Source organism: Penicillium malachiteum, assembly GCF_028827825.1.
Source record: "Penicillium malachiteum strain IBT 17515 chromosome Unknown utg000003l:1.0-4950554.0:1.0-4952489.0, whole genome shotgun sequence".
Taxonomy (NCBI): Eukaryota; Fungi; Ascomycota; class Eurotiomycetes; order Eurotiales; family Aspergillaceae; genus Penicillium; species Penicillium malachiteum.
In genome coordinates this window covers 4,030,806-4,054,944 of record NW_026643096.1, presented here as the reverse complement: position 1 = coordinate 4,054,944, position 24,139 = coordinate 4,030,806, and the positions used below count along the sequence as shown (strand labels likewise).

Here is a 24,139-nt window from a genome sequence, read left to right as displayed (position 1 = left end):
ATGACCTTCTGGGCAGAAAGGTAAAAGAAGAGTGGTAAGTCAAGACGATGAGGATTTCGGAAGGGATTGACGATAAAAGAAGTTGAAGTTGAGTGGGAAAGCAAATGGTCCCGCCCCACGTGACTATATGACTATATCTACAAGCAAAGATACTAAATTTGAACATCAGCCCCAGGTTTTACATTTATCAACAGAATGGCCTGGAATTCTGATATCTATCGAGAAATTAATATTTTTTTCTATTGAACGAATATTGAATCATGAGAAATTGCTCAAGTGAGTACAAGGGAATTTGCAACTAACTGGCAACCCCATACGAAAGGAAACAAGATCAAATCCATAAGCAGAAGTGGGGAAAGGATCAAACTCCAGAACAGCGGCTACCGAGATCTAAGACTGTTTAGTCTGGCGCATCTGCCTTTCTATGTGCTTCATCTCGGCTTGAATCCGAGATCGTCTGCATTCCACGCGTTCAATGGGTCGCTCTGGGCTGAGGACCGATGGTGATCTCGACCGAACGTCAAGGGTCTTCCAATGAGTAGTCTGACTACCATCGCCTTTAAGGATCTGGTGGCCGGTCCAGGTGCGCCGGGTAACAGTTGACGTTTGCAGGTGGTCGTAGCACACTCTGCTCAATTCCATTGCAAAGCATCATGCTTCTGACAAACATCCACGAGCAAGTGTCCAATCTTGTGCCGTGAAAAATTTCTGCATGCTGATGTGCTTGTGCCCCTTGGTACAAGCAAGGAATGGGTAAAAATGCCTAATACATGTTTTGCTGACTCGGACTCGGAAGAGATTCTTGACTCAAATAGATGTGTTATGTTCTGTCAACATCGATGGCCACAAGGCATAAATAGGTACATGCAGCCCTGAGTATACCAAATAAATTCTCGAAGTCGATCTGGTCCCGTCTTAATTTACTCGAGACTATCGCGGAGACAAAACCAGATTTATATCGATACCCTAAACTCGGAAGAGAGAAGGCCTGAAAGATTCATTTGTGGAGGCATGTAAAAGCGCCAAGTTTGATACCAGTTGCAACTCTCAATGAGAATTGTGTTTTTCTTTCCTTACAGCCGGTTTACAGAAGCACGAGTATAAAATTTTGATTAATGTATGAGAGATTCAGTCCACTGGCAGCAGAGGCAATGAACTCATTTCAGAAATTGTTCAGACCCAATCCATACTATGTGTTTGAAACATGATATCTGCGTAATCAAAACAAATATGAATCAATCAACAGAGAAATTTAAACCGGGGTATTGAGTATGTGGCTGTGAAGAAGCCATGGCAACAGAGATGAAGAGAACGGAAAAAAAAGGAACAAAAACGCAGAAACCATTGGAGCTCATTTACTACCTTCGTTGGAATTGCAAGGTGGTCTGCCCACGCTCGGGCTCCGCGAGTTCAATAACTTTGACATCAGGAGCGATCTTGATATCATCCTTGCTTCCAGGTGTAATCAGAATGAACTGCCGCCCAATGGATCGGCGAGCTGCACTCATCTATTCGGGAGGTTAGCATTGTTATGTAACAGAGATCTCAGTAAAAGGAATGAAGAACGGGAGCATACCAGCATTTCAATAGCCATCCTGCGGTTGATATGGTCCATGTAAACATCACTAGGGGCCGGATTAGCAGGCGAGCATAAGATTCGGACAAGGCCAGGTAACTTACAACTCATCCAGACATCGGATAGGGGACCCCATTGCTTCCCAAAGAGCGAGCAAAAGACAGACCTGCGAAAAGGACTTCTCGCCTCCAGAGAGGGTCTTTGCACCGCGACCAGTGTCGTCTGCTTTTGTGATATCGGGCTCCACCTGAACAAAGACTGATTAGCTCACGCAAACAATGGTGGTGTATCGTTTGGTCTCACCTGGATGTCCAGGAGCTTGCTGTTATGGTCGGTCAAGAGCCGACCCCGGAAGCTTCTTTCACTCAGCAGGTAGGTAAATTGAGCCTTGGCTCGAGAGGAGATGTGGGAACGGAACATTTCCCATCTCTTCTTGCGGTCATGGAGTGTGTTTTTCAATTGCTATAGACCAATTAGAAAGGGCTTTCGTTGAACACACTCATTTTCCTCCATACCTGGGCAATCGCTTTTTGGTCGTCAATTTGTTGCTTTGCCGAGCAAAAGGCAGCTTCGCAACGTGTGGCCTCCGCCGCAATTTCCTCTCGTGTAGCACCCAATCTGCGAGAGTGGTGGTTAGTAATTTATGAGGGAACCAAAAAAAGCAGGACGCTGTACCTTTGGGTGAACTGCTGGTAATCTTTTCGCAGTTTGTTGAGCTTAGTGTCGAGACTATTGGTAGTCTCACCCTCGTCGACAGGAACTCTGGGAGAAACTGTGCTAGCCTTCTCAATGTAGGAAAGCACTGTTTCATCAAGCTTGGCGTGTTTTCCACTGAGCTCGGATCTCTCCCCTTTTCGGCTCTCGATATCTTCGATGGCTCTATTTTTCTCACGGATGGTTTCGACTTTCTTCGCCTCCGCAACCGAGCGCTCGCTTTCTGCAACACGAGCATTTTCATTCAGAGACTCGATCTGCTGCTTCTTTGCGTCTCTCTCCCGCTTGGCAAGTCTGATTTGTTCATACTGCTCCTTCTGTGCGGCACGACTATCCTCGAAAGAACCCTCCATGAGAGCCTTATTCTCCTTGGCTGAGTTCAGGTCGGCAGTAAGGCTCTCAATAGACCCATCTTCAGCGTTTTCCTTCTCAAGTGCCTCACGAAGGGCCTCAGCCTCATCCTCCATCCTTTGCTTGTCCACCTTCAAACTCTCTTCAGTTTTGTGGTGTCGTACAATGGCTTGTTTGCAGGTATTGACCTTTGAACGAGCCGCCTGAAGTTCCTGCTGGACGTCATTTAACTGACGTGCAAGGTCTGCTACAATCTCTCGCTGCGCACTGTATTGAAAATGAAGAGTGAGTATACTGAGCGTGTTGTGAAGTGGGAGAAGGGGCCACGTACCTGATTTGGGCGGCTGCGTCAGATTTCATGCGTGGATGACCATTGTACATTGGAACTGGCGCTTGGTTGGGATCACCCGCTCGATTGAAGGAAAGATGGTGTCCTCTGCGCCTATCTCTCGCATTTATGCAGAAGCATCGTTTCACGTTTCTTGGACGATGTCCGTCAAAGAGCACTGCAGATGCTTCTTCGAGATTCTCGATGAGTAGCATTTGCTCAACAGTATGCCTGATGATTAGCTGTTGCTGAACAACGGGGCTATCGATCTATCCATAATGTCAGCGAGGTATGAAATAAAGCATAACTAAAAGCATTTCCTACCTGCAGAACTCGTAAAGCCGTTTGATACTTAGCATCGGGCTCATGAGACGTGATATCGATATCGCGATTCTTTCCAATAAGGATCGGGCATTCACTGTCCGTCACAGTAATCAGTAGGTGATAAATGAGAATTGAGATGGGCCAATCCGTGTTTAACTTACCAGCCTACCCTCTGCATGATATTCGACAGTGTAGTCTGATCACGCTTGGATGTCACGATGAAGCTGTTAAGAGTGGTGCCTAAGGCATGCTCAAGAATCGATGACCATTTGGCGTGGACTAAAGTAATATGATGTCCCACAGGTCCCACAGGACGCACAGCAAAGGATCTCTCTGCCATAATTGCTTGTTTTAGGGCAGGCAACTTCTCATGGAAACCTTGCTGTCTTGGGCCGTTATTCTTTTGAAGGGTCTGCAGACGACTGGCTGCTTCCGAATGATCATGTTTCTTGACCTCAACCTGTTGCTTGACAGTCTTCTCATGTTCTACAGCCTGTCGTAGTTCTTCTTCCAGTTGACCGATGTTCTCACGATGAGCTCTGTGTTTATTGCCGGCCTCATTGGCACGTTCCTTAGCCTCGGTGCATTCCTGCTGCCTTCGGGCATAGCCCCCATCGCTCACTGAAGACAGGCGTTGGCTTTCCTTGTCATATTTTGCCTGCGCCTTTTCGAGTTCCATCTCCGCTGCTTTGACGTACTCTCTGATCTTGCGGTGTTCGACCTACTGGGGATTAGAGATTTTCTCTAAAATAAAACATCATATCAAGTGAAGGAGTAGGATATGGCTTACTCCAAGATCGTTCCATTTCTTTGTTTCATCGTTTAAGTTGGCCTCGATGACACCCAGTTCTTCTTTTCCTGTCTCCCTTGTCCTGTCGGCCTCAAGCGCATAGTCCGCGGCTGTTTCGTATTCAGCTTCGGCTGCTGCGATTTTGCTATCGAATTCGTCAAGGGCGGCTTCGGCACTTCTAATCAAGTCGTCTGCTCTAGCAACCTCCTCGGCAAGAGCATCTCGAGCCTAATAAGAATGATAGTTAATTAGGAGTGAAATAGGAAAACAAAGGGCAAGCTCTTACTTGTTCTTGCTCTTCAACCTGAGCCCATGCCATCTGCTCGCGAAGACTTCTGATGTGATCTCTGAGGGACTCATGTTTATCAGAAAGCTCGAGCTTTTTCTTCGCGCTCTCATGTTGGGTCTTCAAGATCTTGATGTCCTCATCCTTGTTCTTGGTTTTCTCTTCTATTTGATCGATAGAATCCTCGATCAAACGGTAGTCTTGATCCAACTGTTCCAGCTGAACGCCTTTTACGAAGAACTTGTACTTCTCCGCCGGACTAGAGGTACTAAGAAACTGACGAGCAGTGTCCTGAGACAGGACATTCATGGGATTGTCAATTTGCAGGGAAAAGTAGTCAGTGATGGCATCCAGTTCAGCTTTTTTGGTCGAGACAATATGTCCATTATCTGCCTTGATTTTGAAACCACTGGAGCCGCCCCTGGTGAAATGGCGCTCGACAATGATTGATTTTCCGAAAGCCTCTGGTCTGTATGCACCATCACCCTGGTTTTTGATTCGAACAATGATATTCGAATTCTCTTTTCCTTCTTTGATGAAATTCTTCAAGCTCTGCCCGCGATTGGTTGCAGACGCTTTGCCACCCAGACAGAGAGTCAGCGCGGTAAGGATCGCACTTTTACCACTGCCATTTTTTCCAGTAATAAAGTTGATGAGCGGTCCCAGCTCTACTGAGAAATGGTCATGGCACATGAAGTTATAGCAGTCAACCCGTTCAAGAATTCCATGTTCGGAAGGAGTGTTGGCATCGTCTGCAAGATGGGCGTATTTTTCCTGGATAATCTGCGTTTGACGCAGTTCCAATTCGTCGTCGTCGAGGTCTTCATCGTCGGACTGGGGGGGAGGATTGGGAATGCGTCTCTAGATCGCTGCCTTCTTCCTCCGAGGGTGAATTGGAGGTACGAGGTCGTTTTCTCTGCTGGATATATCAGCCAAAGCCATCCAGCTAGGTAGCGGGGCAATTACTAAGTATGGCGAGGAGGCTGGACCTGCACTCTCTTGTACACTATCACTTTCACTCCCATCTGAGGATGAGTCTGAGTCCAAAGACTCCCGCGTACGTTTTTGAGGTGGCATAGCAAGTGACGTATGTTTTAGAAATGGAGAAGGCTATTTCATGATGATAGGGATGTCGGTCACCCTTGACAATCAACGTGGCGCAACTGAGGGGCAAAGATGTTTAAGAAATGTACAAACTGAGGGAACCGCGTAGCGCGCTCTTTCGCGTCTTGATAAGCCAGCCGGATCCGCCCTATGGGAAAGAACCTACATACCACTTTAACCGCTTTAATGTACCACAACTTACAAGTTGTTGTTTGAAATATGAATTGAATTGAAGAGAAACAAAGGACCAATGATCCAGTCTCCAAGTATGCAAGTGTCATAATATGATTTGAAATCAATGATTTGTTTTAAGTAACCCGGCTGGATCTTCCACTACCTCAGATGGCCTTGCAGCCAAACTCTAGTGTCTAGCAGCTCTTAAGTGCTCTGAGATCTTACTCCATTTATCAGAATATATGTAGTAGGCTTATATTTGACATGTGGGGTCGAGCATATGAATTCCGAGTTAATAGCTGAGTCTCTTTTTTATTTTTTGAACTTACAGCTTATTATACATATACATAGGCCGTTCAAATGATGTTTCTCGAGGACGATATCTGATTGATCTTTCAGGTATACTTGATAATGATGCTACATTTTTGATTGCTTTAGACATGAATATGAAAGTACATGAAGACAAATGCTAGTTTAAAATACACAGATATGTTTACATGGGGCCGCATAGCAGCGTCCGCAAACCATCACCACCTTCTAAGCCGATCCTGATTCCAGGACATCCCAACATCAAGGTAAAATACATAGACAACAAGAACCCGAATTGATCAATGAGTGGTACGAAAAGAAATTATTCATCACGGCCCCAGGCCTCCCGACGCAATTGGCGGTCTTCCCTGGCCATCCGTCGCTTCGGTCCCCATCGTGATTGCACTGCTTCGAGGACTTGCTTCTGAATCTGTTTCTTCTCGGGACTAGCCTCACAGACCATAGCAATAAATAGTGGCGAGCACTCAAAGCGCTTGGCCAGCTTGTGTCGACTCCAGGTCATAGGGTCGGCCAATCGGAGGGTGCGGATTTCTTCGATATCGGAGGGGTTCAAGTGGTATTTTCTCTCAGCTTCAGTCTTGTAGACGCCGGGAAGCTCGTTGGCATCTGTGGTTGCGGGCTTCTCGGTGCGCATAGCTCTCCGGACGTCATTGGCAGGTAAGAACTTGCTGGGTGTGTGATAGACAGAAGGAGCGCTGGAAGGAGGATTGTGGATGATGTGATCACGAGTCTGGCGTGAAGGACCAAATGAGGCATCTGGCTTGACCCGAAGACGTTGCTTAGTACGACGGTAGGAAGATTGATAGCGTCGAGAACCCGAAGCGAGGGCATCTGTCCATGATGGGAGAAGGAAAGGCAAGGCGACGAAGGGCCGCTTCGGGACGATCATGGAGGTCGCCATTTTGTGAGCCCCTTTGGAAACCCTTGTAGAAAATAAAGAGGTTTAATTTGAAATGATTTTGAGGGGTCAATTGGTGGTGAGGTATGAGCAAATGAGCTAGGGGATCAGGGAGATCGCATCTAGCAGCTTAGGAGTTGACACTGTTTAGGAACTTTTTTTTCGTGATCCTCCTGATCTCGTGACTCTTGGCAAGTCTGGGGCCTGGGGGTAATGTTGGTATTATAATCACAGATTGTGTATCAGTGTATGTATCAGTTTTACATGGGTTTGTACTCTGATCTTTAGACAACAGTTGGTTGAACAGGGAAAAAAGTATTAATTTCTAGACAAAATAGACATGGAATAATCTTATATTAAAAATTCTTCCATTTTCTTAATATTCAGCGCTTCATTTCTTAAATGTCTACCAGTTGAGATACAGCCTACAATACCAGTATCTAATACACAGGAGAATCAACCTTACCATACACACCTTCTCTCTTAGTGGAATTAACTATGAAAGTACCAAGAATATGTACTGGGTACTTAGATATCCACTTCCTTGTATGGTGGACACTATGTATCAGGTACTTATCACTGCCGTCACATTATAGGGACATGGATCTCCCGTATCCGTTGATCACCTGGCACAAAAAGGATGTCATCATCTCCTGGACAAATCAAAATAGTGAGATGTTAACCCCCCCCCCCCCCAATATTTTCCCCCTTTCCAACATCCCTGACCGCTCCCTTCTCCCCCTGTGATTGATTGAGATCGTCAAGATCCTTCGAAATATTTGGTCTATTGGTCATGGCCGCCATTTCTTAGGATTGCGCCGCAGTTTGTTTCAATAGTATTATTCTGCTCCAGCACCTCTACTATTTCATTTGAACTATTCACCATGTCATCAGATCCTCGAGCTCTGATGCCGGATCAAGTAGATACCAATCTACATCAACCTCGTTCTGCGCCTATTCAGACTGGCGAGGAGTCACTGGCAGCTACTAATAGTCCTCTCATGGTCGGGAAGCCCGCTACATCCACAATACGAGCCCCCAGACCACCACATCTATCTTGGACCCAACTAAGAGAGTCGGACAAAGATCAATTTCCGGAAAATGCTGCTGCAGGAACAAGATCCCCAAGTAGTGGGCCCGTCTCGCCAGTATCACCCATTAGCTCCGAAGTACTAATGACACCAAATGTCTCGGACCGACCGAAGTATGCGTACATGCATTCGACTTCCCCAGGCACCAGGTCACCACTTCCTCGCCGTCTTCATTCCCCTGCTTCGCAAATCTTCGAGAGAAGCGTGCAGGAAGATATACTACCCTTACAAGCTTCGCCGTCGATCCCCGCTCACATTCGCACGGAGAACTATATCCCACCGGTACTCGAAGCGTCCTCAGCTGCGATCACAGATGAACAACTAGATCCGGACTCGGTGGAGATTGTTACGCATAGCGTTCATCACAATGCAGGAGTAACTCCTGGGTCTACAGCAGATCATTCATTAGCATCCTCAGGCATTGCTGATCACCTAGCCGCCCATCTCAGCGATGCGGATGAAGTCTCATCAGCCTATGGTGCCCTGGACACAACTGATGTACGGCGATTAAGCTTTATTTCATTCGCTGATGTCGTGAATGCCGAGCATGCAGAGACAGGTGAATCTATGTTTGGTCGAGACCCATCTCAAGGTCCCGCTATTACTGGAGGCTCATATGCAGCTGGGTCGCACAATCGTTCTCCATCTCCACTACGCTCTCCTGCATCCTCTCATGCTCTTGGCACATCTCCCCCAACGAGTATCTCGACCTCATTCAAAGGACTTGACATGTCGCCAAACCATGGTCCTCGTGTTCCAGGTAGTCCCTTCGCTATGGCACATAGTCCAGTTTCATCCAATTTTGGAGGTGACTTCAATATTGAAACGATGACACAGGCTCTACGAAGGACAGGCAGTGGGGATCTAGGAGCAAGCCAGACAGCTAGTAACTTTGGGATCGATGAACCACTGGATCGGCTGATCTAACTACCTGAATGACTCGGCGCTTGATGTCAACTTTGATCTTATTTCGATTTCCTTTGTGATCAACGTTCAGATACGCTGGAACGGTCGTTTTCGGGTGGATCTCACATTGACCTGTCACTGGGTCATTGTCTTTCCTTCCCTTTTCCTTTTCTTATTTCTTTCTTTTGGCGCCCCGGGCGGGACTACGTGACGGTCATGCTTATCTACTGATGGTGATCTCATGATATATAAATCAATGGAGCTGGACGTCCTTGATTACTCTACATATTTGCCGGGAGTATTTTGACCTGTAGTAATATTCATAATGGAATTTTTGATTTTTGATTTATTTTGTATGGTGATCATGAGGGTTTATATGTTGGAGTACCGTGACCGCATTGAAAAGTCATCACCTGCTTCGAGGGTTTCATAAGAGAGCACTGTGATGCCACTATGAAACCCTGAAGCCGTAAACAGGGTATTATGTCTTGTTGAGAAGTTTTAAACCCGAGGCTGTGAGCACTCTATTTCTCTACCTTTGCCACCGCATCTAAAGCCGTCTGGAATCTAGCGCGTAGGTCTGGTACTTCTTCCAAGCCAACACTGATTCTGACAAGATCGGGGTCGACATTGAAAGATCTCGCCTAAAAGATATGCGTTAGTATAATATGATCCAAGAAGTAAGAAAAGAAGATGCCAGTGTGATATCACGTACCCAATCGAGTTCTCCGTAATGAGCTAGGAGGACATAAGGGGAGCTTTATGATTTACCATGTCAGTACAAGTCCGTTTTATAATAAGAGAGGGTATGCTCTTACCTGAGAGTGAAGTTGGTACCGAGACTAGGGCCCTTCAGGACTTCCAGGGTATCATAAAATGCAACGGCTTCGGCGTTCGAATGGAAAGTGATAGAGAAAAGGCCACCATAGCCACCCTTGGAGTTACGAAGGCTATCATAAAGGGGTCTGGTGGGACTGTACTTAGGGTAGTGAACATCTTTCACTAAAAGCAGAAAAGCAGGAGTCAGCGCGAGATCGATCTGGTTGAGAGTTGAGTGTTTTTTTTACCTAAAGGAGACTCTTTCAACATGGCTGTGATCTGCTCTGATGTAGAGTTGATCTTTTCAATTCTTGTGATGAAGTCGCGACTGTTTCGCTCCAAGAAGACGGCATCTTCGGCCCAGTAAATGTCCTCGAATTCCTGAGCATATGTCTCTTTCAATTTTTGATAGTATTGACCGTGGGGGTTGAGGATTGCGCTTCCTCCCATCACGTTGCTGTCTCCACTGAAGATCTTCGTCAAACTGCTCGCAACAATGTCTGCATATCGGAGAACATTAATATTGAGGAAGTTGCTAATGGTTTCATCCACTACCACAGCAAAATCATACTGGTCTGCCAGAGCTCGTATGCGGATGAGATCCGGAGTCTTAAGTAGAGGGTTACCGGGGGCCTCAGTGAAAAGCGCAAGGAATCGCTCTCCGTTCTTCAGTCTGTTCTCAAGGTCATCCAGATCCTCCGATGAGCCATGGCCGTAGAAAAGACAGCCAGGGCCCCACTTCTGGAGAATCTTCAAAGTATCGGTGTAAGGGAATCCGAAGCAGATACTCTTTCTAGGCTCACGGGCTGTCATCAAGATCTGATGCGCGTTGAAGATAGAGCTCATTCCAGAAGGGTAAAGATAAACGTCATTCTCAGAGATATCATCAACTCGGCCATTTGTAGAGGCAGTCTCAAGGGCCTCCGGTAGCTCAACATCGGCAGTCAAGACACCAGCAATGCGCTTTCGGACAGCAACCTTGGCCTGCTTCGCATGCAAAGCACTGAGGTTACGACCAAAGCGTTCCTCGATAAATTGACCATAGTCTGGGCCCTCCTCAAGACCATTGCTTGACGGGGGAGTGGGCGAAGAGGTGGATGGAGTTGAAGAGCCCCATGAAGGACCACTCAGAGAGCCCCGGCCTTGGTATCTCCGAGGACCCTTGCAAGGTCGCTGAAGAACGGCATCGGCCGCAGATGAGCTCTTATCCTCTACCAAAAACCCATCTTGTAGGGCACGCAGACAGAACTCGCCTCGTCGACTAGAAATTCCGTTACCCGAATGTTGCCAGACTTGTTTGGCGATAGAAGCAAACTCCTTGGGGTAAATCACGGCCGCCACAGAGGAGGTGATTGAGCTAGGTTCGACGTTGGCATGGGGGGGGGGGGACGAAATTCACGATTCGGACTGTTTGCGCTTGTTCTTGGGTAATTTTGGATAGGATGAACGACTGGCAGATCCGCGCGGTCTTGATTGAGGCAAAAAGAGTTGCGGTTTCCTTCTCTGGGTCACCCACACGCTGGACGAGCTCTGCGACAAGCTTTTGGATGCTGGGGTGAACGAAGAACCGAGGGTATCCACAAACCATCTTGCTTATGACCCAATCTTCTCCCTCTTCATAACCAACATTGGCTCTCCATGTTGGCAGGGACACGCTGACAGCCTACAAACCATGTTAGTTACTTGATTTGGAGTGGCAAATATTCTTTAGATCATTTAGATCATTGTAATGCTCGTGGAGGGGTATAATTGCGGGGGAATGCGATTAATGCATACATGATCAGTATTGGGAGGCACAGTGCCTCCAAGTACTTGGAGCATTATCAAATTGAACTGAAAAAGTTCAAGATATGACTCGAATGTAAGAACGAAAGAGATGAGAAATCTTTAATAACAATAATGAACTAAAGAACAAGGAGTAGTCAAGAAAGTTCGAGTCATAAAACCAGGCGACTTCGGCGATGGCGCGTGAGGGTATATGACTCAGCAAATTGTTATCCCCGTTATCGCCCCATAAAAAAAATTCATGTCGCAAGCTTCTCCTCTTGAAAACGAAATCGACCTATTTTGAGCTTCTGCTCTTTACATCATGTCGAATCCTACGGTAAAGCGTAGGAAGCTGAGTCCTACTCCCACGGATGCTACTTCTACCTCTCAATCGAAGCCATTGAACAAGACCTCGACAAGCTCAGGAGCCGAAAAACCAACACAGTCAAAGAGTCAAGGCCGCAAGGGAAATGAGAATGGATCAGCAGAGCTGGCAATGGCCAGTGGATTCTACAAGTCCAACTTCTTTAAGTTGCAGATGGATGAGCTGTTGACAGGCTTGAGACCGAACTACGAAAAGCGAATCTCGAAGATCCAGGATACCTTGCACAAACTCAAAAGTGCCATCGAGAGTCTGCCAGAGATTGCCCCGAAGACTATCACCGAAGCCGAGAAATATTTGCGCGCAGCTTCCGAGATTGCAATTCCATGGCCCGAGCCCAAACCAGCTAAGGATGCCAAATACACCGTGTCGTATGCGAAGCCGGCAAACATCAATGTGGTGGGTAGTGTTGTTCTGAAGACTGGAGCGAAGACATCGGAGAATCGCTTAGTCGATTTAGCAGTGACAATGCCCAGTTCTATCTTCCAGGAGAAAGACTATGTCAATTACCGTTACTTCCACAAGCGAGCATACTACATTGCGTGCATTGCGGCTGGTATTCAACAGACAATGGGTGACCTTGGATTGGAGATGAAGTTTGGATTCCAGGATGGAGACAGTTTGCGCCCTTTGATTCTGCTTGAAACTCGCCAGACCTTGAAACATGACTCGACTCCGAAGCAGCAAATTCGCATCTTGACCGCTATTGAACCGACTCTTTTCCCCGTTAGCCGAACCCAACCGATGAAGAGCAACATTCGATCAGGCTCGAAGGATTCGTCAGAGACTGGCGAGCCCACTCCATTTTACAACGCGAGTTTGCGCTCTGAAGCTGCCGTCTCTCTTTACCACAAATACATTCATTCTTCTGCTCAGAAATGCGAATCCTTCCGTGATGCGTGTATCCTGGGAAGAACTTGGCTCCAGCAGCGTGGTTTCCACACATCTTTCCAAAATGGAGGATTTGGGGGCTTTGAGTGGACAGCACTCATCTCTCTTCTGTTCGAAGGTGGTGGTCCCAGTGGCCAGCCGATTCTCTTGCGCTCTTATAGCAGCTATCAGATTTTCAAGGCTACCATGCAATTTTTGGCTGGCAGAGATTTGACTTCTCCTCTGATTATGTTCGCTACTGATGTCTCTGTTCCTGGTGGAGGCCCTACTTTGTACGATGGACGTAGAGGCCTGAATCTTCTTTATAAGATGACTTCATGGTCATATGCTTCCCTTCGCCACGAGGCGAGTGTCACCCTCAAGATGCTGAATGAGTCAAGAGAAGACAACTTCGACCGAGTCTTCATCGTTAAAGTCGATGAGCGAGCGTTGCGGTTTGATCGTCTCCTCTCCTTCCCCAAAGCCTTCAACGGTGACACTCTCCGGTCCCTTCAAGAACAGAACCGCCTTTTCAAGACCCTCACAAGGGCACTGGGCGACCGAGTCAAGCTGATTTCCATCTCCAGCCAATGTGCAGAGCCTTGGTCTGTTCGAGCAAAGACATTGACCAAGAAAGCCAGTCACACTCTGTCTGTTGGGTTTCTACTTGATGCTGACAATGTCGGTCGCGTAGTTGACCACGGTCCCGCCGCAGAGGAGAAAGAGGAGGCAGCCTCATTCCGAGCTTTCTGGGGACAGAAATCCGAGCTTCGACGATTCAAGGATGGTAGTATCCTGGAAAGTCTTGTTTGGTCTGACCAGCAATCCGAGGATTCCATCGTGTTCCAGATCCTTGCATACACTCTGGAGCGCCATTTCCAGATTACCGAGGAGGGCTTCAATTTCATCGGAGACGAGTATGATGATATCCTGCTTGATGAGGGAGACGGTGTATTGTCATACACCAGCACACAATTCAGCTCGATCAAGGAAGCTTTTAGCGAGCTGGAGCGATCGGTTGGAAGCATGGATGAAGTCCCATTGACTATCAGGCATCTTGCACCTGCTAGCGCCCTACTACGCTACACTGCTCTCCGACTCCAGACTCCAGAGGGACTTCAAGAACCAGCTGACGTCGTTCTTCAATTTGAGAGTTCTTCGCGCTGGCCAGACGATTTCGCCGCTATCCAAATGACCAAGGCTGCTTTCTTGCTCAAGATCGGCGACGCCTTGGAGTCATCTGGTGCCGCTACATCCTGCCGTCTCGGTCTGGAGAACGAATCTAGCAAGGTGCTGAACAACGCCTTCCTTGATATTTCTCACACCTCTGGCTTCATTTTCCGCATGAGAATTCATCACGAGCGTGAACAGACACTGCTGGAACGTCAATTAAAGGACAAGAGCCTTGGTCCCCGCGAGCGGGAGGAATTCGCATGTGCTCTTTTCTCATACAAGCGGAACTTCGTCCAAGTGCCCCGCCTGACTCAAGCCTTCCGTAGTCTCTGCACTCGCTTCCCCTTACTCTCGCCTACCATCCGTCTCGTGAAGCACTGGTTCCGTTCTCATCTCTTCTCAGCCCAGATCTGCGAAGAATTGATCGAACTCCTTACCGTGCGGGCTTTCACTCAGCCTTTCCCCTGGGATAGTCCATCCAGCGTGATGACCGGATTCCTGCGCACTCTCCACTTTCTCTCCCGTTGGGACTGGCAACAAGAGCCCTTCATTGTTGATTTGAGCGGCGAGCTGAGCCCACAGGTTACCGAGGTGATCCGCACCCGATTCACTGCTTGGCGTAATATTGACCCAGCTATGAACACCGTTGTGTTGTTCGTTGCATCAGACGTTGATACTGATGGTGTGACCTGGACTCAGTATGAGATGCCCTCTAAGGTCGTCGCTGGTCGCATGACTTCCTTGGCCAAGGCAGCAATTAGCTTGATCCGGAAAGAAGACCACGGCGTCGATGTCTCTGATCTCTTCCAGACCTCGCTTGCTCCTTACGACTTTGTCATTCACCTACGCTCCAAGCTCCATGGTGATCGTTCTACATCTACATCCAAGTTTAAGAACCTGGTCGAAGCTGATGGTGCGAACCGCGCAAGCAACCTGGCCATTGTGAAGTCATTTGTACAAGATATGCAGGCATGTTACAACCAGAGCGTTCTTCTCTTCCATGGAGATGATCGATGTGGTGTCATTGCAGGATTATGGAACCCACAGTCTCTACGACCTCGAACATGGAACCTGAAGACTGCGTATTCGACAACCACAGCGGAGTCTAACGAGGACTATGTAACGATTAATCGCCCAGCGATCTTGAATGAGATTGCTCGGTTGGGCGAGGGACTCATTGATACCATTGATATAAGCGATGTGAAGGTCTAGTCTTGTTTTTTTCAAGACCTTTACTATATTGAAGAGATGAAAGAAGAAAAGCGAAAGCATTATATCTGAAATTAAATCTTATCCTGCTGGCGAATGTACATTACCTGCTAGCGCCTCTGCAATGCATACTTTCCCAAAAACATGAAATAAACAATCAACCCCAGTACAGAAAAAACGCATAAAAATCACATCATTTTATATTCATGAAGAACCACGGCTAGACTTGCCTGTCGGAACCTGAGAGGAAAACGAACAGAACTTGTCCTTAATCGCCACAACCTCGTAGGTACCTTCATCAGAGGTCTTGACAGTCTTGCGATGCTCATACGAAATATCATGCTTGATGTCAAGGACCTCGGACTTCTTGCCCTTACGGGCATTGGAGCTTCGAATGTACCTGAAGAAGAGAGCGTTAGTGTTAAGAATAACCAGATAATGAATGGGAAGGATGGAACGTACGTGAATTCAAATGGCGGCGTGCCCCAAAAGTCAAAGTGAAGCTCAGCTTCTCCACCTTCGTGAATATCGACTACAGATACTTGTCCATTGCTGATCCGCACACTGGGCATCTCGTGGATAACCTTTGTGATATCCTTGTGTGCCTTGCATTTCCCGCTAGCTCCATCACCAACGGCAGTGATTGTAAAATCACCAGCACGCTCAGCAATACGACGGAAATTGGTGTTCTGAGAAGTGGCCTTTCGCTGGGCTCCATTGAAGGTATAGAAGACCTCGAAGGGAGCATGTCCTGACAGCGAGAACGATAGTCGCTCACCCACACAGTAGTCGGCCTTGGATTCAAGAGGAATGATGGTGGGTACATCGGAAACAGCCACCCGAACAGAGGAAGAATCGTACTCAGTAGTTCTCTGGCAGCCACGAGAATCGCGGACCTTGTGGATGCTGATGACGTGTTGACCAAGATCCAGATGACGTCGGGGGATAGCCAGATTATGACGGTTCGAATTGATCTTGGGAATAGATACAATCTCGGGCTTAGCGTTGGAATGATGCTTAATGGTGATCTCCAGCGAGAAGGGTGGAACACCCTCGAGTGTGATCGGAATTGTCTCCTCGCCATTCGCATCTTCCTTACAGAAGCCGTAAATGTGGCCAGGAGAATCGAATCGAGCAGTTGGGAGCGAGTTGACCTTCTGTGTCACAACCAAACCACTACTCTTCGGGTCATGGTCGTAGAGATTGTCACCGATGTTAGTGAACTTATAGGTGTATTGGCCAGGCTCTGAGGTATCCATCTCAGTTGACACTACATTCAGAGCAGTCCGGATATTCTTGGTACGAGCAGAAGAGGCTCCACGGTCGGTCTTTCGTCGTTGTTCATACTGGAAAGCGAATGGCGGATTTCCAGACAGACGAAGCTCAAGGTTGTCGTCGTCGCCCTGGCAGACTTCCGGCTTGACATAATTGCCGGTCGATCCAACAGGAGATCCATCAACAGCGGTGACTTGGGGACGTGGAATCCAAAAGACTTCGAACTCCTTAGCAGTTTGATCAACATAGCCGGTGCATGAACTGTCGTGGACTTCCAGAAGCTCATAGAGACCTTCTTGATCCACAGTAAAAATGCTGTTGCCGTCCCAGAAAGTCTTCTCAATGGGTGTCTTGTCGACATCCACGTTCTTGTATTTCACTACCCATGGTCGTTCACCACTCAGCCTCAACGGAATCTCAATCTTTGAGCCTTGCATGGCGGACACTGTCCGTTTCTTATCCATCTGGCCAAAGGCAGCGTGAGGGGGCTTTGACCGAGCATTGATCCTTAGAGTTTCTTTCAGGGCTCGCTTGCAGTTGGACTTGTCCTTGACGCTAGTCAGGGCAAGGGTATACTCGCCACCGTTGAGTAGTCTATCTGTTGTGATCGTAGCCATCTCGGTATCCGATTCAAGAGCATGCTTGGTCCTCTTGCCATTGTGAAGGAGTTCATATTGAAGGGTCCAGGGTCCTTCTCCCAAGAAAGCCAGGTCTACTGAGACAGACTCACCAAAGCAGGCTTTGCGTACCTCTCTTGAACCAAGGAAGTGGGCAGAGGCAGGGGGCTTGACATCCTGCTCCAGAGGCGGCAGCTTGTCCTTGAGAGACCTTGGGGAATACACAGAGTCTTCGAGATCCAGGAATCGGTAGCGGTAGAATCCAGCCTCTGAAGGGGTGAAATCCAACTGAGTCCGTAGTCCTTCGATATGCTGGGTTCTCGTAATTACTCCCTTGGAGCTTTCGATGCTGTAACGGAGACGGAATGGTGGAGATCCCGTCAAGTCCAAGTCCACGAGGAGGCCAACTGCATTGTTCGCACACCGATCAAATACCTTCTCAGCCTTGACGGATACTTCAGGCTCAGGCGGGTTGTGCAAGTAACAAGAAGAAGGCTCCATGATATCACCGGGGCAGAATTGACTGGCAACCGATGCTAATGTGTACCATCCTGGCTCTCTGATGGGCGACTTCTGGTCCAGAGACTTCAGAGTGAGAGACTTCTCATTCAAGCCCTCCTCACCCTCGAGTTCGATGCTGCTCTTGTACGTGTACACAATGGAAAAGGGGCCGTCACTGTTATATCCATTGCCAACAGATTGGAACTTGACTGGTAGATGAACGCTATCTCCGCGGGCAACCTCCAGCGGGCGCTGGTCATTGCATCCTGACAAGGATACGCGTGGGCGCTCGTGAACCGAGAACTGATGCCACTGAGATAACGATTTGGTCGATGGTCTTTCAGAGTCCTCAAAGATGCTGGAATAGTTGGCAACATTACCGCAAGCATCGTGAACTTCCTCGATAGCGTAGAACCATTCACCACCTACATTAAGAGACTCATTCAGCGGTACTTCAATCTTCTGGCTCTGGGCCCATGAGATATCGGGTTGGTTGAGACTGAAAAGAGCACCGCTTGGCTTCTGGTTGAGGAGAGGGGAGCGCAAGTTATCCGGCTGGATGTTTTGGAAAGAGAATCCCCGGTCATGGTAGTTCACCTGTCGGCTGTACTTGATCTTCAAAGGAGGAGTACCTTCAACTTCCAGCACTAGATTAGACAATTCGCCTCGACATTTATCGGTATGAGAGTTCTTGATCAGAGCTCGTGGGCAGGTGACCACCAAAGCATCAGAGGTACGCGTACGCACATCCAGCTGAGATTCATCCACTACCCGCTGCAGGCGATAGATACCGGTCTTCTTGATAGGAATATGGAGATCTCGGTAAGGAACAGGGTCCAGAGATGCATGTCGCTTTTCCGCCTGCTTCTTGATTTGCTTCAATTGCTTTGACGGAATCGTCAACGTTTCGTTCTCGCCAGTTTGCAGATCAAGGCGAAGGACTTCGATGAGGACAGGGTCTGTCTGATTCACGCGGATTGGTAGGATAACTGTATTCTTCGATGAGTCAAGACAGAGTGCCTCTCGCTCCGGGTTCAGAATGGCAGAGCTATTAATTGATAAGAGTTAGCCGTCAGTAAGCATTCCACGAGTGTTCGGTTTCACAAACATACCCTTCAGGAAGAATGTGCACGATCTGTTTACCCAAAATCAATGATGCATTATGAATGATGTCGCCCGGTTTGACCTTGCGCTCCGAGATGGACAATTCGCGATCATAAGCAACCTTGACCATCCCACCAAGCCATGCACCTAGAGGGATCTAATCTCATTAGTGGAAAGTTCACAAGCCGCCTGAAGAAAGGTGGGGGAAATGACTTACAGGGATTTGAAACATCAAAAAGGCATTGCCCACAACATGTAACAGGAACATAGCCAAAGTGGTGGGAAATGCCCATTCCAACCATGGTATGCGCAGGGCTTGCAAGCCGAAGAGAAACAACCCATCTACCGAAATCCATTTCAAAAATAACCATGTCGAGTCCAGCTCGTCAGACGCCGTCCACGACTCATACACGCGCCATGCATTGAGAGCAAGGTAAAAAGCTACCACATACAGCCGTTGTGAGGGCGCATCGATCAAATCGACGGAGACGAGAGGCGTGCTGGAGCTGGAGCTGGAGCTCTGTGTTTTAAGTGGCTGCTTAGGCGTCTTCGCTGGAGATTTTGCGGGCGACCTCGATCTTCTCTCGCGCAGATCACGAGGCTGAGACCTTGGAGTCTCAAACAATCTCCTTCTAGTTGGAAGTGTCTTGGGCGTCTGAGGAAAAGCAGACGGAAGGAGGGGAGTGCCACTCATGGCATGCTGTGGTCGCCAGGGTCTTTGGCGGAGTTCCACGGTCGACTTGGCTAGGGTCGCAGGGGAGTTGCTTTCTCCGAAGCTGTAGTGAATATGTGGGAAATCAATTTCGCAGTAATTTGGTTCTTTTTGGTTCGTTTCCTTCGTTCGCGCGAAGGTGGTAAAGTGAATGAGAAAACAAGAAACAAAAAAGTGAAGTTGCCGAGAGACGCGGGAAGCGCGTCGGACAAAGCTCGGCCCACCCTTAGACATACCATACATCCTGAATCACCTAGACACCATTCTAGGTAATGACACTTAGTCCCAAAGAAGAAAAACAAGAGAGAAAGAGATAAAAAAAAAGAAGACCAAAAGGAACGAAGAAAATTTCGGATTCCAACATCATCATTTCTTCCTCATTACAACTCCGCTAAATTCAACTATCGTCAAAATGGCTCCCCGAGCGAAGAAACGACGTTTGGTTGATCCCACAGAGGCTAATAGCGATGAGATCTGTCAGCCAGCTACTCATCTCCAAAAGGATACTTGGAATGGATTCTGTGAGATTGAATCAGAGCCGGTGAGTATAGAAGTGACATATCATGGCTTGAATGTTCGCTTACAAGGCTGTCTAGGCTCTATTCAATGTGATGCTCCGCGAATTTGGAGTCAAAGGGGTCAAGGTTCAAGAGGTTGTTTCGCTGGATGAAGAAATGATGGCATTCCTCAAGTATGACTCTCAATGAGACCATTCATTCTCTTGATCGATCTGAAACTAATACATCTGATGACAGTCACCCAATTTACGGATTGATCTTTCTATTCCGCTGGCGGGACGATGATTCAGAAAACCAGGAAGCTATCTGCCCAGATGGGCTTTGGTTTGCCAATCAGGTATGTTCTATGGGAAGAAACAAAGCCCAAGGCATCAGAAGATTCATCTAACTGAGCTAGACTGCCAACAACGCTTGCGCCAGTGTGGCCCTGCTGAACATCGTCAACAATATCCCGAACGTTGATCTGGGAGAAAACCTGCAACACTTCAAGGATTTCACTATGGACTTTACTCCTGCCTTACGAGGCGATGCTATTAACAACTTTGAATTCGTGAAAAGAATTCATAACTCTTTTGCCCGGTATGAATCCCCCGGACAATCTGTTTTTTATTATTTTTATTTTATTTTTTTATATAAAGTACAATACTGATACTCTTTTCAACTAAAGAAAGATGGATATCTTGAATTCGGATCTTCAGCTCCGATCTGAGTCTAAGTCTAAGAAACGCTCCAAGGGCCAAGATGATAACGACAGTGATGGTAGTTTCCACTTTATTGCGTTCATGCCGGCCATGGGACAGTTATGGAAATTTGATGGGCTCGAACGGCAGCCCCAAGCATTAGGTTAGTCAGGCTCCTATGAAAGTTGACGTTTTCCTGATACTAACTATATCTGTTAGGGAAATGCTCCGAAGATGACTGGTTAGAGCTGGCTCGTCCTAATCTTGTTGACCGAATGGCAGCCTACGAAGAAGGCCAGATCGAGTTCTCTATTTTAGGGGTAGTCCGAGACCCCCTTCCTGATCTGATTCAGCAACTAGCAGTCAACGTACGTGGCCTGGAAATGTCGCATGCCCAGATAAACGGCAGGGATCCGAATTCTACCGAGAGCACGTCGGAGCCCCGAGGCCTTGTACTTGGTCCTGACCCCGCATATGGATTGACTCGTGCAGCTATTGACTCGGCCATTGTGTCCGAGACCATCCCCACACACTCTTCAGAGCTTCAACAGTGGGAGCAAGAGCTCCATAAAGCTCAACGGGAACTCTGTCTTCGTATCCGAGAGGAGCAACAGTCTCAACGAATGGACGAAGATCACGCTACCGGACGCCGGTATGACTATGGACCAGCAGTTCGTACGTGGCTGCGCTTTCTTGCCCGCAAACAGTTGTTAAGTGAACTGTTGCAAGGCAAATGAAGGACTAGATCTGGACCCTCGTGGCGTACTGATTGGCCCACACCTTCTTCCAAACGGGGACATGGGGTACACTGGGTAATGCCATGTAATATAACAATACGAAACATACAAGAATCAAATGATAAGCTCTAACATGACTTCAACGGGTGTCTAGATAGGCCTTGTTAAATGGACACCCTTTGACAAATTAGGCTTAGCCTGTATATTTTCATACACTGAGCATGTGTCAAGGCCCCTAATGAATCAGCTAGGTACCTAGGTACCTACACAATGTACGTTCCATTCAAGAGCACTGTGACCATGAGAGAGATTTCCACAGCTACTGCCTACACGGACAAGTGCAGTAGTAGGTACTGAGGTAGGTACCCATGTATTTACTTATAAACCTACCTAAGGGGGTAGATAATCAGGCTCTGCTAGAGGAAGGTAAAGGTACATTTAACATATAACGTGCCGGCCTAGCTGCTACATATACACCGGGCGGTGATACGTGTACTGTAAGGGAGATGTATAGGCTAAACCCAATCAGGTAGAGTGTATCCATTTAGTATTTTTCGGGTGTCCATTTCACATCGCTCTTAGAATGGTAGGGTCCACGGTCAAGTATTAATAATTATCGTATTGATAGTGTATATTTTCGCCCCACTGCGGGCGGGCAAAAAAAGGTTACTGCGTCACCGCCTTTCCCCAATCTAAGTCACAGTTTCCCTGTTCTGTGATAGAAGCTCCTCTTCTTTGATTACCTTCTTTTTTGTCTACTACAGTACTTGTTCTTGAGTTATTTTCGGTTATTCGACTTTGCTAGGGCCTGTTGCCCGCTCAATATTAGCTCTCCTTCGACACTTACTACATTCTTTTAGAGCACCAACACTGGAAATCGCCACTCCGCACCATGTCATCCGTCGCCGTGCCCGAGAAGACCCCCGATGAGTCGTCCAAGTTGAAGACCTTCCTCTCTATCCTGCGAAAGTACGTTCAAAGCATATAATCAGATCGGAAACTATCCTCTCGCGAACGGAAGAAAATTCCGGTCAAGGAAAAATGAAAACAAGCAAGACTTCATTCTTGGAACGAACTGTATATACTAATTACAACGGTTACCCAGATTTGTGGGTGTGACAGATATTGCCTCGGTCCGTTTCTCGTTACCAGCCCAACTTTTGGAGCCGCGACCGAATCTGGGTAGGTTCACGGGATGGTGTCCAGGGGGCACAGCCTCTCTCTTACTGTGTGTGACATTGGCATAAGGAACTGACGCGGGGTTCAGAATACTGGAACTACCTTGACCGACCAGAGACTTTTGCGACGTGAGCCTTCATACCCCGACTAATATCATGCATGTTTCACTAAAAAATCCACCAGTATTGGCACATCGGACGATGAATTGGGTCGGATGCTCGAGGTGTTGAAGTTCTGGTTTACGAAGGACCTGGTACTTCTCGACTTACGGCAATGATGAACACAAGGAATTGTGCTGAATGATTCAACAGAAATATATCAAAGGAAAACCATGCAAGCCATATAACTCAACCTTGGGAGAATTTTTCCGAGTAAGTGCGAATCGGAAGAGACCAGCTAGTCAATGCGGTGGCGGAGGAAGAAAGGATAGGCTAACAATGGAGGGGTATTAGTGCAGCTGGGATGTGGACAGCATTGCTCCACAGGAAGCTAATCTCCCGGGAGTCAACGTAAATGGGAACGGAACTATCGTCGAAGCTGGTAACGAGAAAGTCAAGGTGTGCTATTTGACCGAGCAGACCTCTCATCACCCACCGGTTTCGGCATTCTACATCGATTGCCCCGAACGAGGTGTTTCGGCGCGAGGATTCGACCAGCTCAGTGCCAAGTTCACCGGAACCAGTATTCGTGTCAGCCCTGGACAGCACAACCTGGGTATCTTTGTCAATATCGAGAAAAGGGACAACGAGGAGTACCAATTGACACATCCCCATGCACACCTGGGCGGATTGCTACGAGGTGCCCTGGCGATCACAGTATCGGACGCATGTTATATCACTTGTCCCAAGACTGGCATGAAAGCCATCTTGCAATATCTTGAGGAAGGCTGGATTGGTCGCTCACAGAACCGGCTAGAGGGAGTGGTGTTCCGGTACAACCCTGAGAAGGATACGATTACAAAGTTGAAGGATGTGGCAGAAACCGATGTCATTGCCCGAATCAGCGGGTCCTGGCACGGCAAGATATTCTACACTCCAGCGGGTGCCAAAGAGCCCATTTTGCTCCTTGATATTGAGCCTCTCTTCCCTGCTACGAAGGACCTGCCCCCGGACGAGGAGCAACTTTCTAACGAGTCTCTGAAGTTCTGGGGCGAGGTCACCGATGCCATTGTCGGCAAACAGTTCACCCAGGCAACGAAACTGAAACAAGAGATCGAAGAACGTCAACGACAACGAGCAGCAGAGCGCAAGGAGCAAGATATGGAGTGGCAACCACGCTTTTTTACCGGTGCAGTGACCCCACTGGGCAAGCCTGAGCTGACCGAGGAAGGTCAGAAGGTCTTGCAGGGTATTCGAGATGGGAAATATGCGCTAGAGGAAAGTACCATAAAGGGTGCATAGATTCTCTAATGTTCTGAAGAGTGCCTTTGTTTGGTTTTAACACAGAAGTCGTGGCGTATCTGGCATGCGACCATTACTACTCGGCGTATATCTCCTTGTCGATTTTTCTGGGGGTCACTGGCTGTACCATTCTGTCCCCGTCGTTTAATCACCTCCTACCTACCTTCTCGCATATTTAGAATCTTCGTTTTTCTTTTAGGAGGATTGTATCTTTCCTTATTTCTTGTGGATAGTCACTTGCAGGCGAATGATGCTTCTTTTCTTGTCTTGTTTGGCGAGCAACACTCACATATGTTCTCCACGCGATCAGAATGGATATACATA

General features: G+C 47.7%; 8 protein-coding genes across 8 annotated transcripts; 4 read left to right on the top strand and 4 right to left on the bottom strand.

Annotated features, from left to right (window-relative positions):
* Nucleotides 1-1,358: 1,358 nt before the first annotated feature.
* Nucleotides 1,359-5,446, bottom strand: N7483_007832 (DNA repair protein SMC6; the record flags this gene model as incomplete). The annotated part of the gene is made up of 12 exons (XM_057091269.1): nt 1,359-1,508; nt 1,577-1,625; nt 1,681-1,823; nt 1,880-2,038; nt 2,092-2,194; nt 2,252-2,908; nt 2,973-3,238; nt 3,294-3,387; nt 3,455-4,014; nt 4,084-4,311; nt 4,370-5,203; nt 5,336-5,446. The coding sequence occupies 12 exons, from the start codon at nt 5,444-5,446 to the stop codon at nt 1,359-1,361; spliced, it is 3,354 nt and encodes a 1,117-aa protein (XP_056946010.1).
* An 832-nt stretch (nt 5,447-6,278) lies between these two features.
* On the bottom strand, nt 6,279-6,878 carry N7483_007831 (mitochondrial 54S ribosomal protein mL58; the record flags this gene model as incomplete). Its single annotated transcript, XM_057091268.1, has 1 exon — nt 6,279-6,878. The coding sequence occupies one exon, from the start codon at nt 6,876-6,878 to the stop codon at nt 6,279-6,281; it is 600 nt and encodes a 199-aa protein (XP_056946009.1).
* Nucleotides 6,879-8,050: 1,172 nt separating this feature from the next.
* Nucleotides 8,051-8,893, top strand: N7483_007830 (uncharacterized protein; the record flags this gene model as incomplete). Its single annotated transcript, XM_057091267.1, has 1 exon — nt 8,051-8,893. The coding sequence occupies one exon, from the start codon at nt 8,051-8,053 to the stop codon at nt 8,891-8,893; it is 843 nt and encodes a 280-aa protein (XP_056946008.1).
* Nucleotides 8,894-9,396: 503 nt separating this feature from the next.
* Nucleotides 9,397-11,512, bottom strand: N7483_007829 (cystathionine gamma-synthase; the record flags this gene model as incomplete). The annotated part of the gene is made up of 6 exons (XM_057091266.1): nt 9,397-9,516; nt 9,588-9,630; nt 9,691-9,874; nt 9,940-11,048; nt 11,140-11,354; nt 11,468-11,512. 6 exons carry the CDS (start codon nt 11,510-11,512, stop codon nt 9,397-9,399), a joined length of 1,716 nt encoding a protein of 571 aa, XP_056946007.1.
* Nucleotides 11,513-11,780: 268 nt separating this feature from the next.
* Nucleotides 11,781-15,095, top strand: N7483_007828 (rRNA-processing protein UTP22; the record flags this gene model as incomplete). Its single annotated transcript, XM_057091265.1, has 1 exon — nt 11,781-15,095. One exon carries the CDS (start codon nt 11,781-11,783, stop codon nt 15,093-15,095), a length of 3,315 nt encoding a protein of 1,104 aa, XP_056946006.1.
* A 201-nt stretch (nt 15,096-15,296) lies between these two features.
* On the bottom strand, nt 15,297-19,283 carry N7483_007827 (uncharacterized protein; the record flags this gene model as incomplete). The annotated part of the gene is made up of 4 exons (XM_057091264.1): nt 15,297-15,492; nt 15,555-18,533; nt 18,598-18,746; nt 18,807-19,283. 4 exons carry the CDS (start codon nt 19,281-19,283, stop codon nt 15,297-15,299), a joined length of 3,801 nt encoding a protein of 1,266 aa, XP_056946005.1.
* A 430-nt stretch (nt 19,284-19,713) lies between these two features.
* Nucleotides 19,714-21,236, top strand: N7483_007826 (ubiquitin C-terminal hydrolase 37; the record flags this gene model as incomplete). Its single annotated transcript, XM_057091263.1, has 6 exons — nt 19,714-19,842; nt 19,898-19,992; nt 20,057-20,156; nt 20,217-20,398; nt 20,487-20,662; nt 20,719-21,236. 6 exons carry the CDS (start codon nt 19,714-19,716, stop codon nt 21,234-21,236), a joined length of 1,200 nt encoding a protein of 399 aa, XP_056946004.1.
* Nucleotides 21,237-22,128: 892 nt separating this feature from the next.
* N7483_007825 (putative oxysterol binding protein (Orp8)) lies at nt 22,129-23,815 on the top strand (the record flags this gene model as incomplete). The annotated part of the gene is made up of 6 exons (XM_057091262.1): nt 22,129-22,205; nt 22,342-22,418; nt 22,504-22,543; nt 22,599-22,668; nt 22,727-22,786; nt 22,868-23,815. 6 exons carry the CDS (start codon nt 22,129-22,131, stop codon nt 23,813-23,815), a joined length of 1,272 nt encoding a protein of 423 aa, XP_056946003.1.
* Between the last annotated feature and the right edge of the window lie 324 nt (nt 23,816-24,139).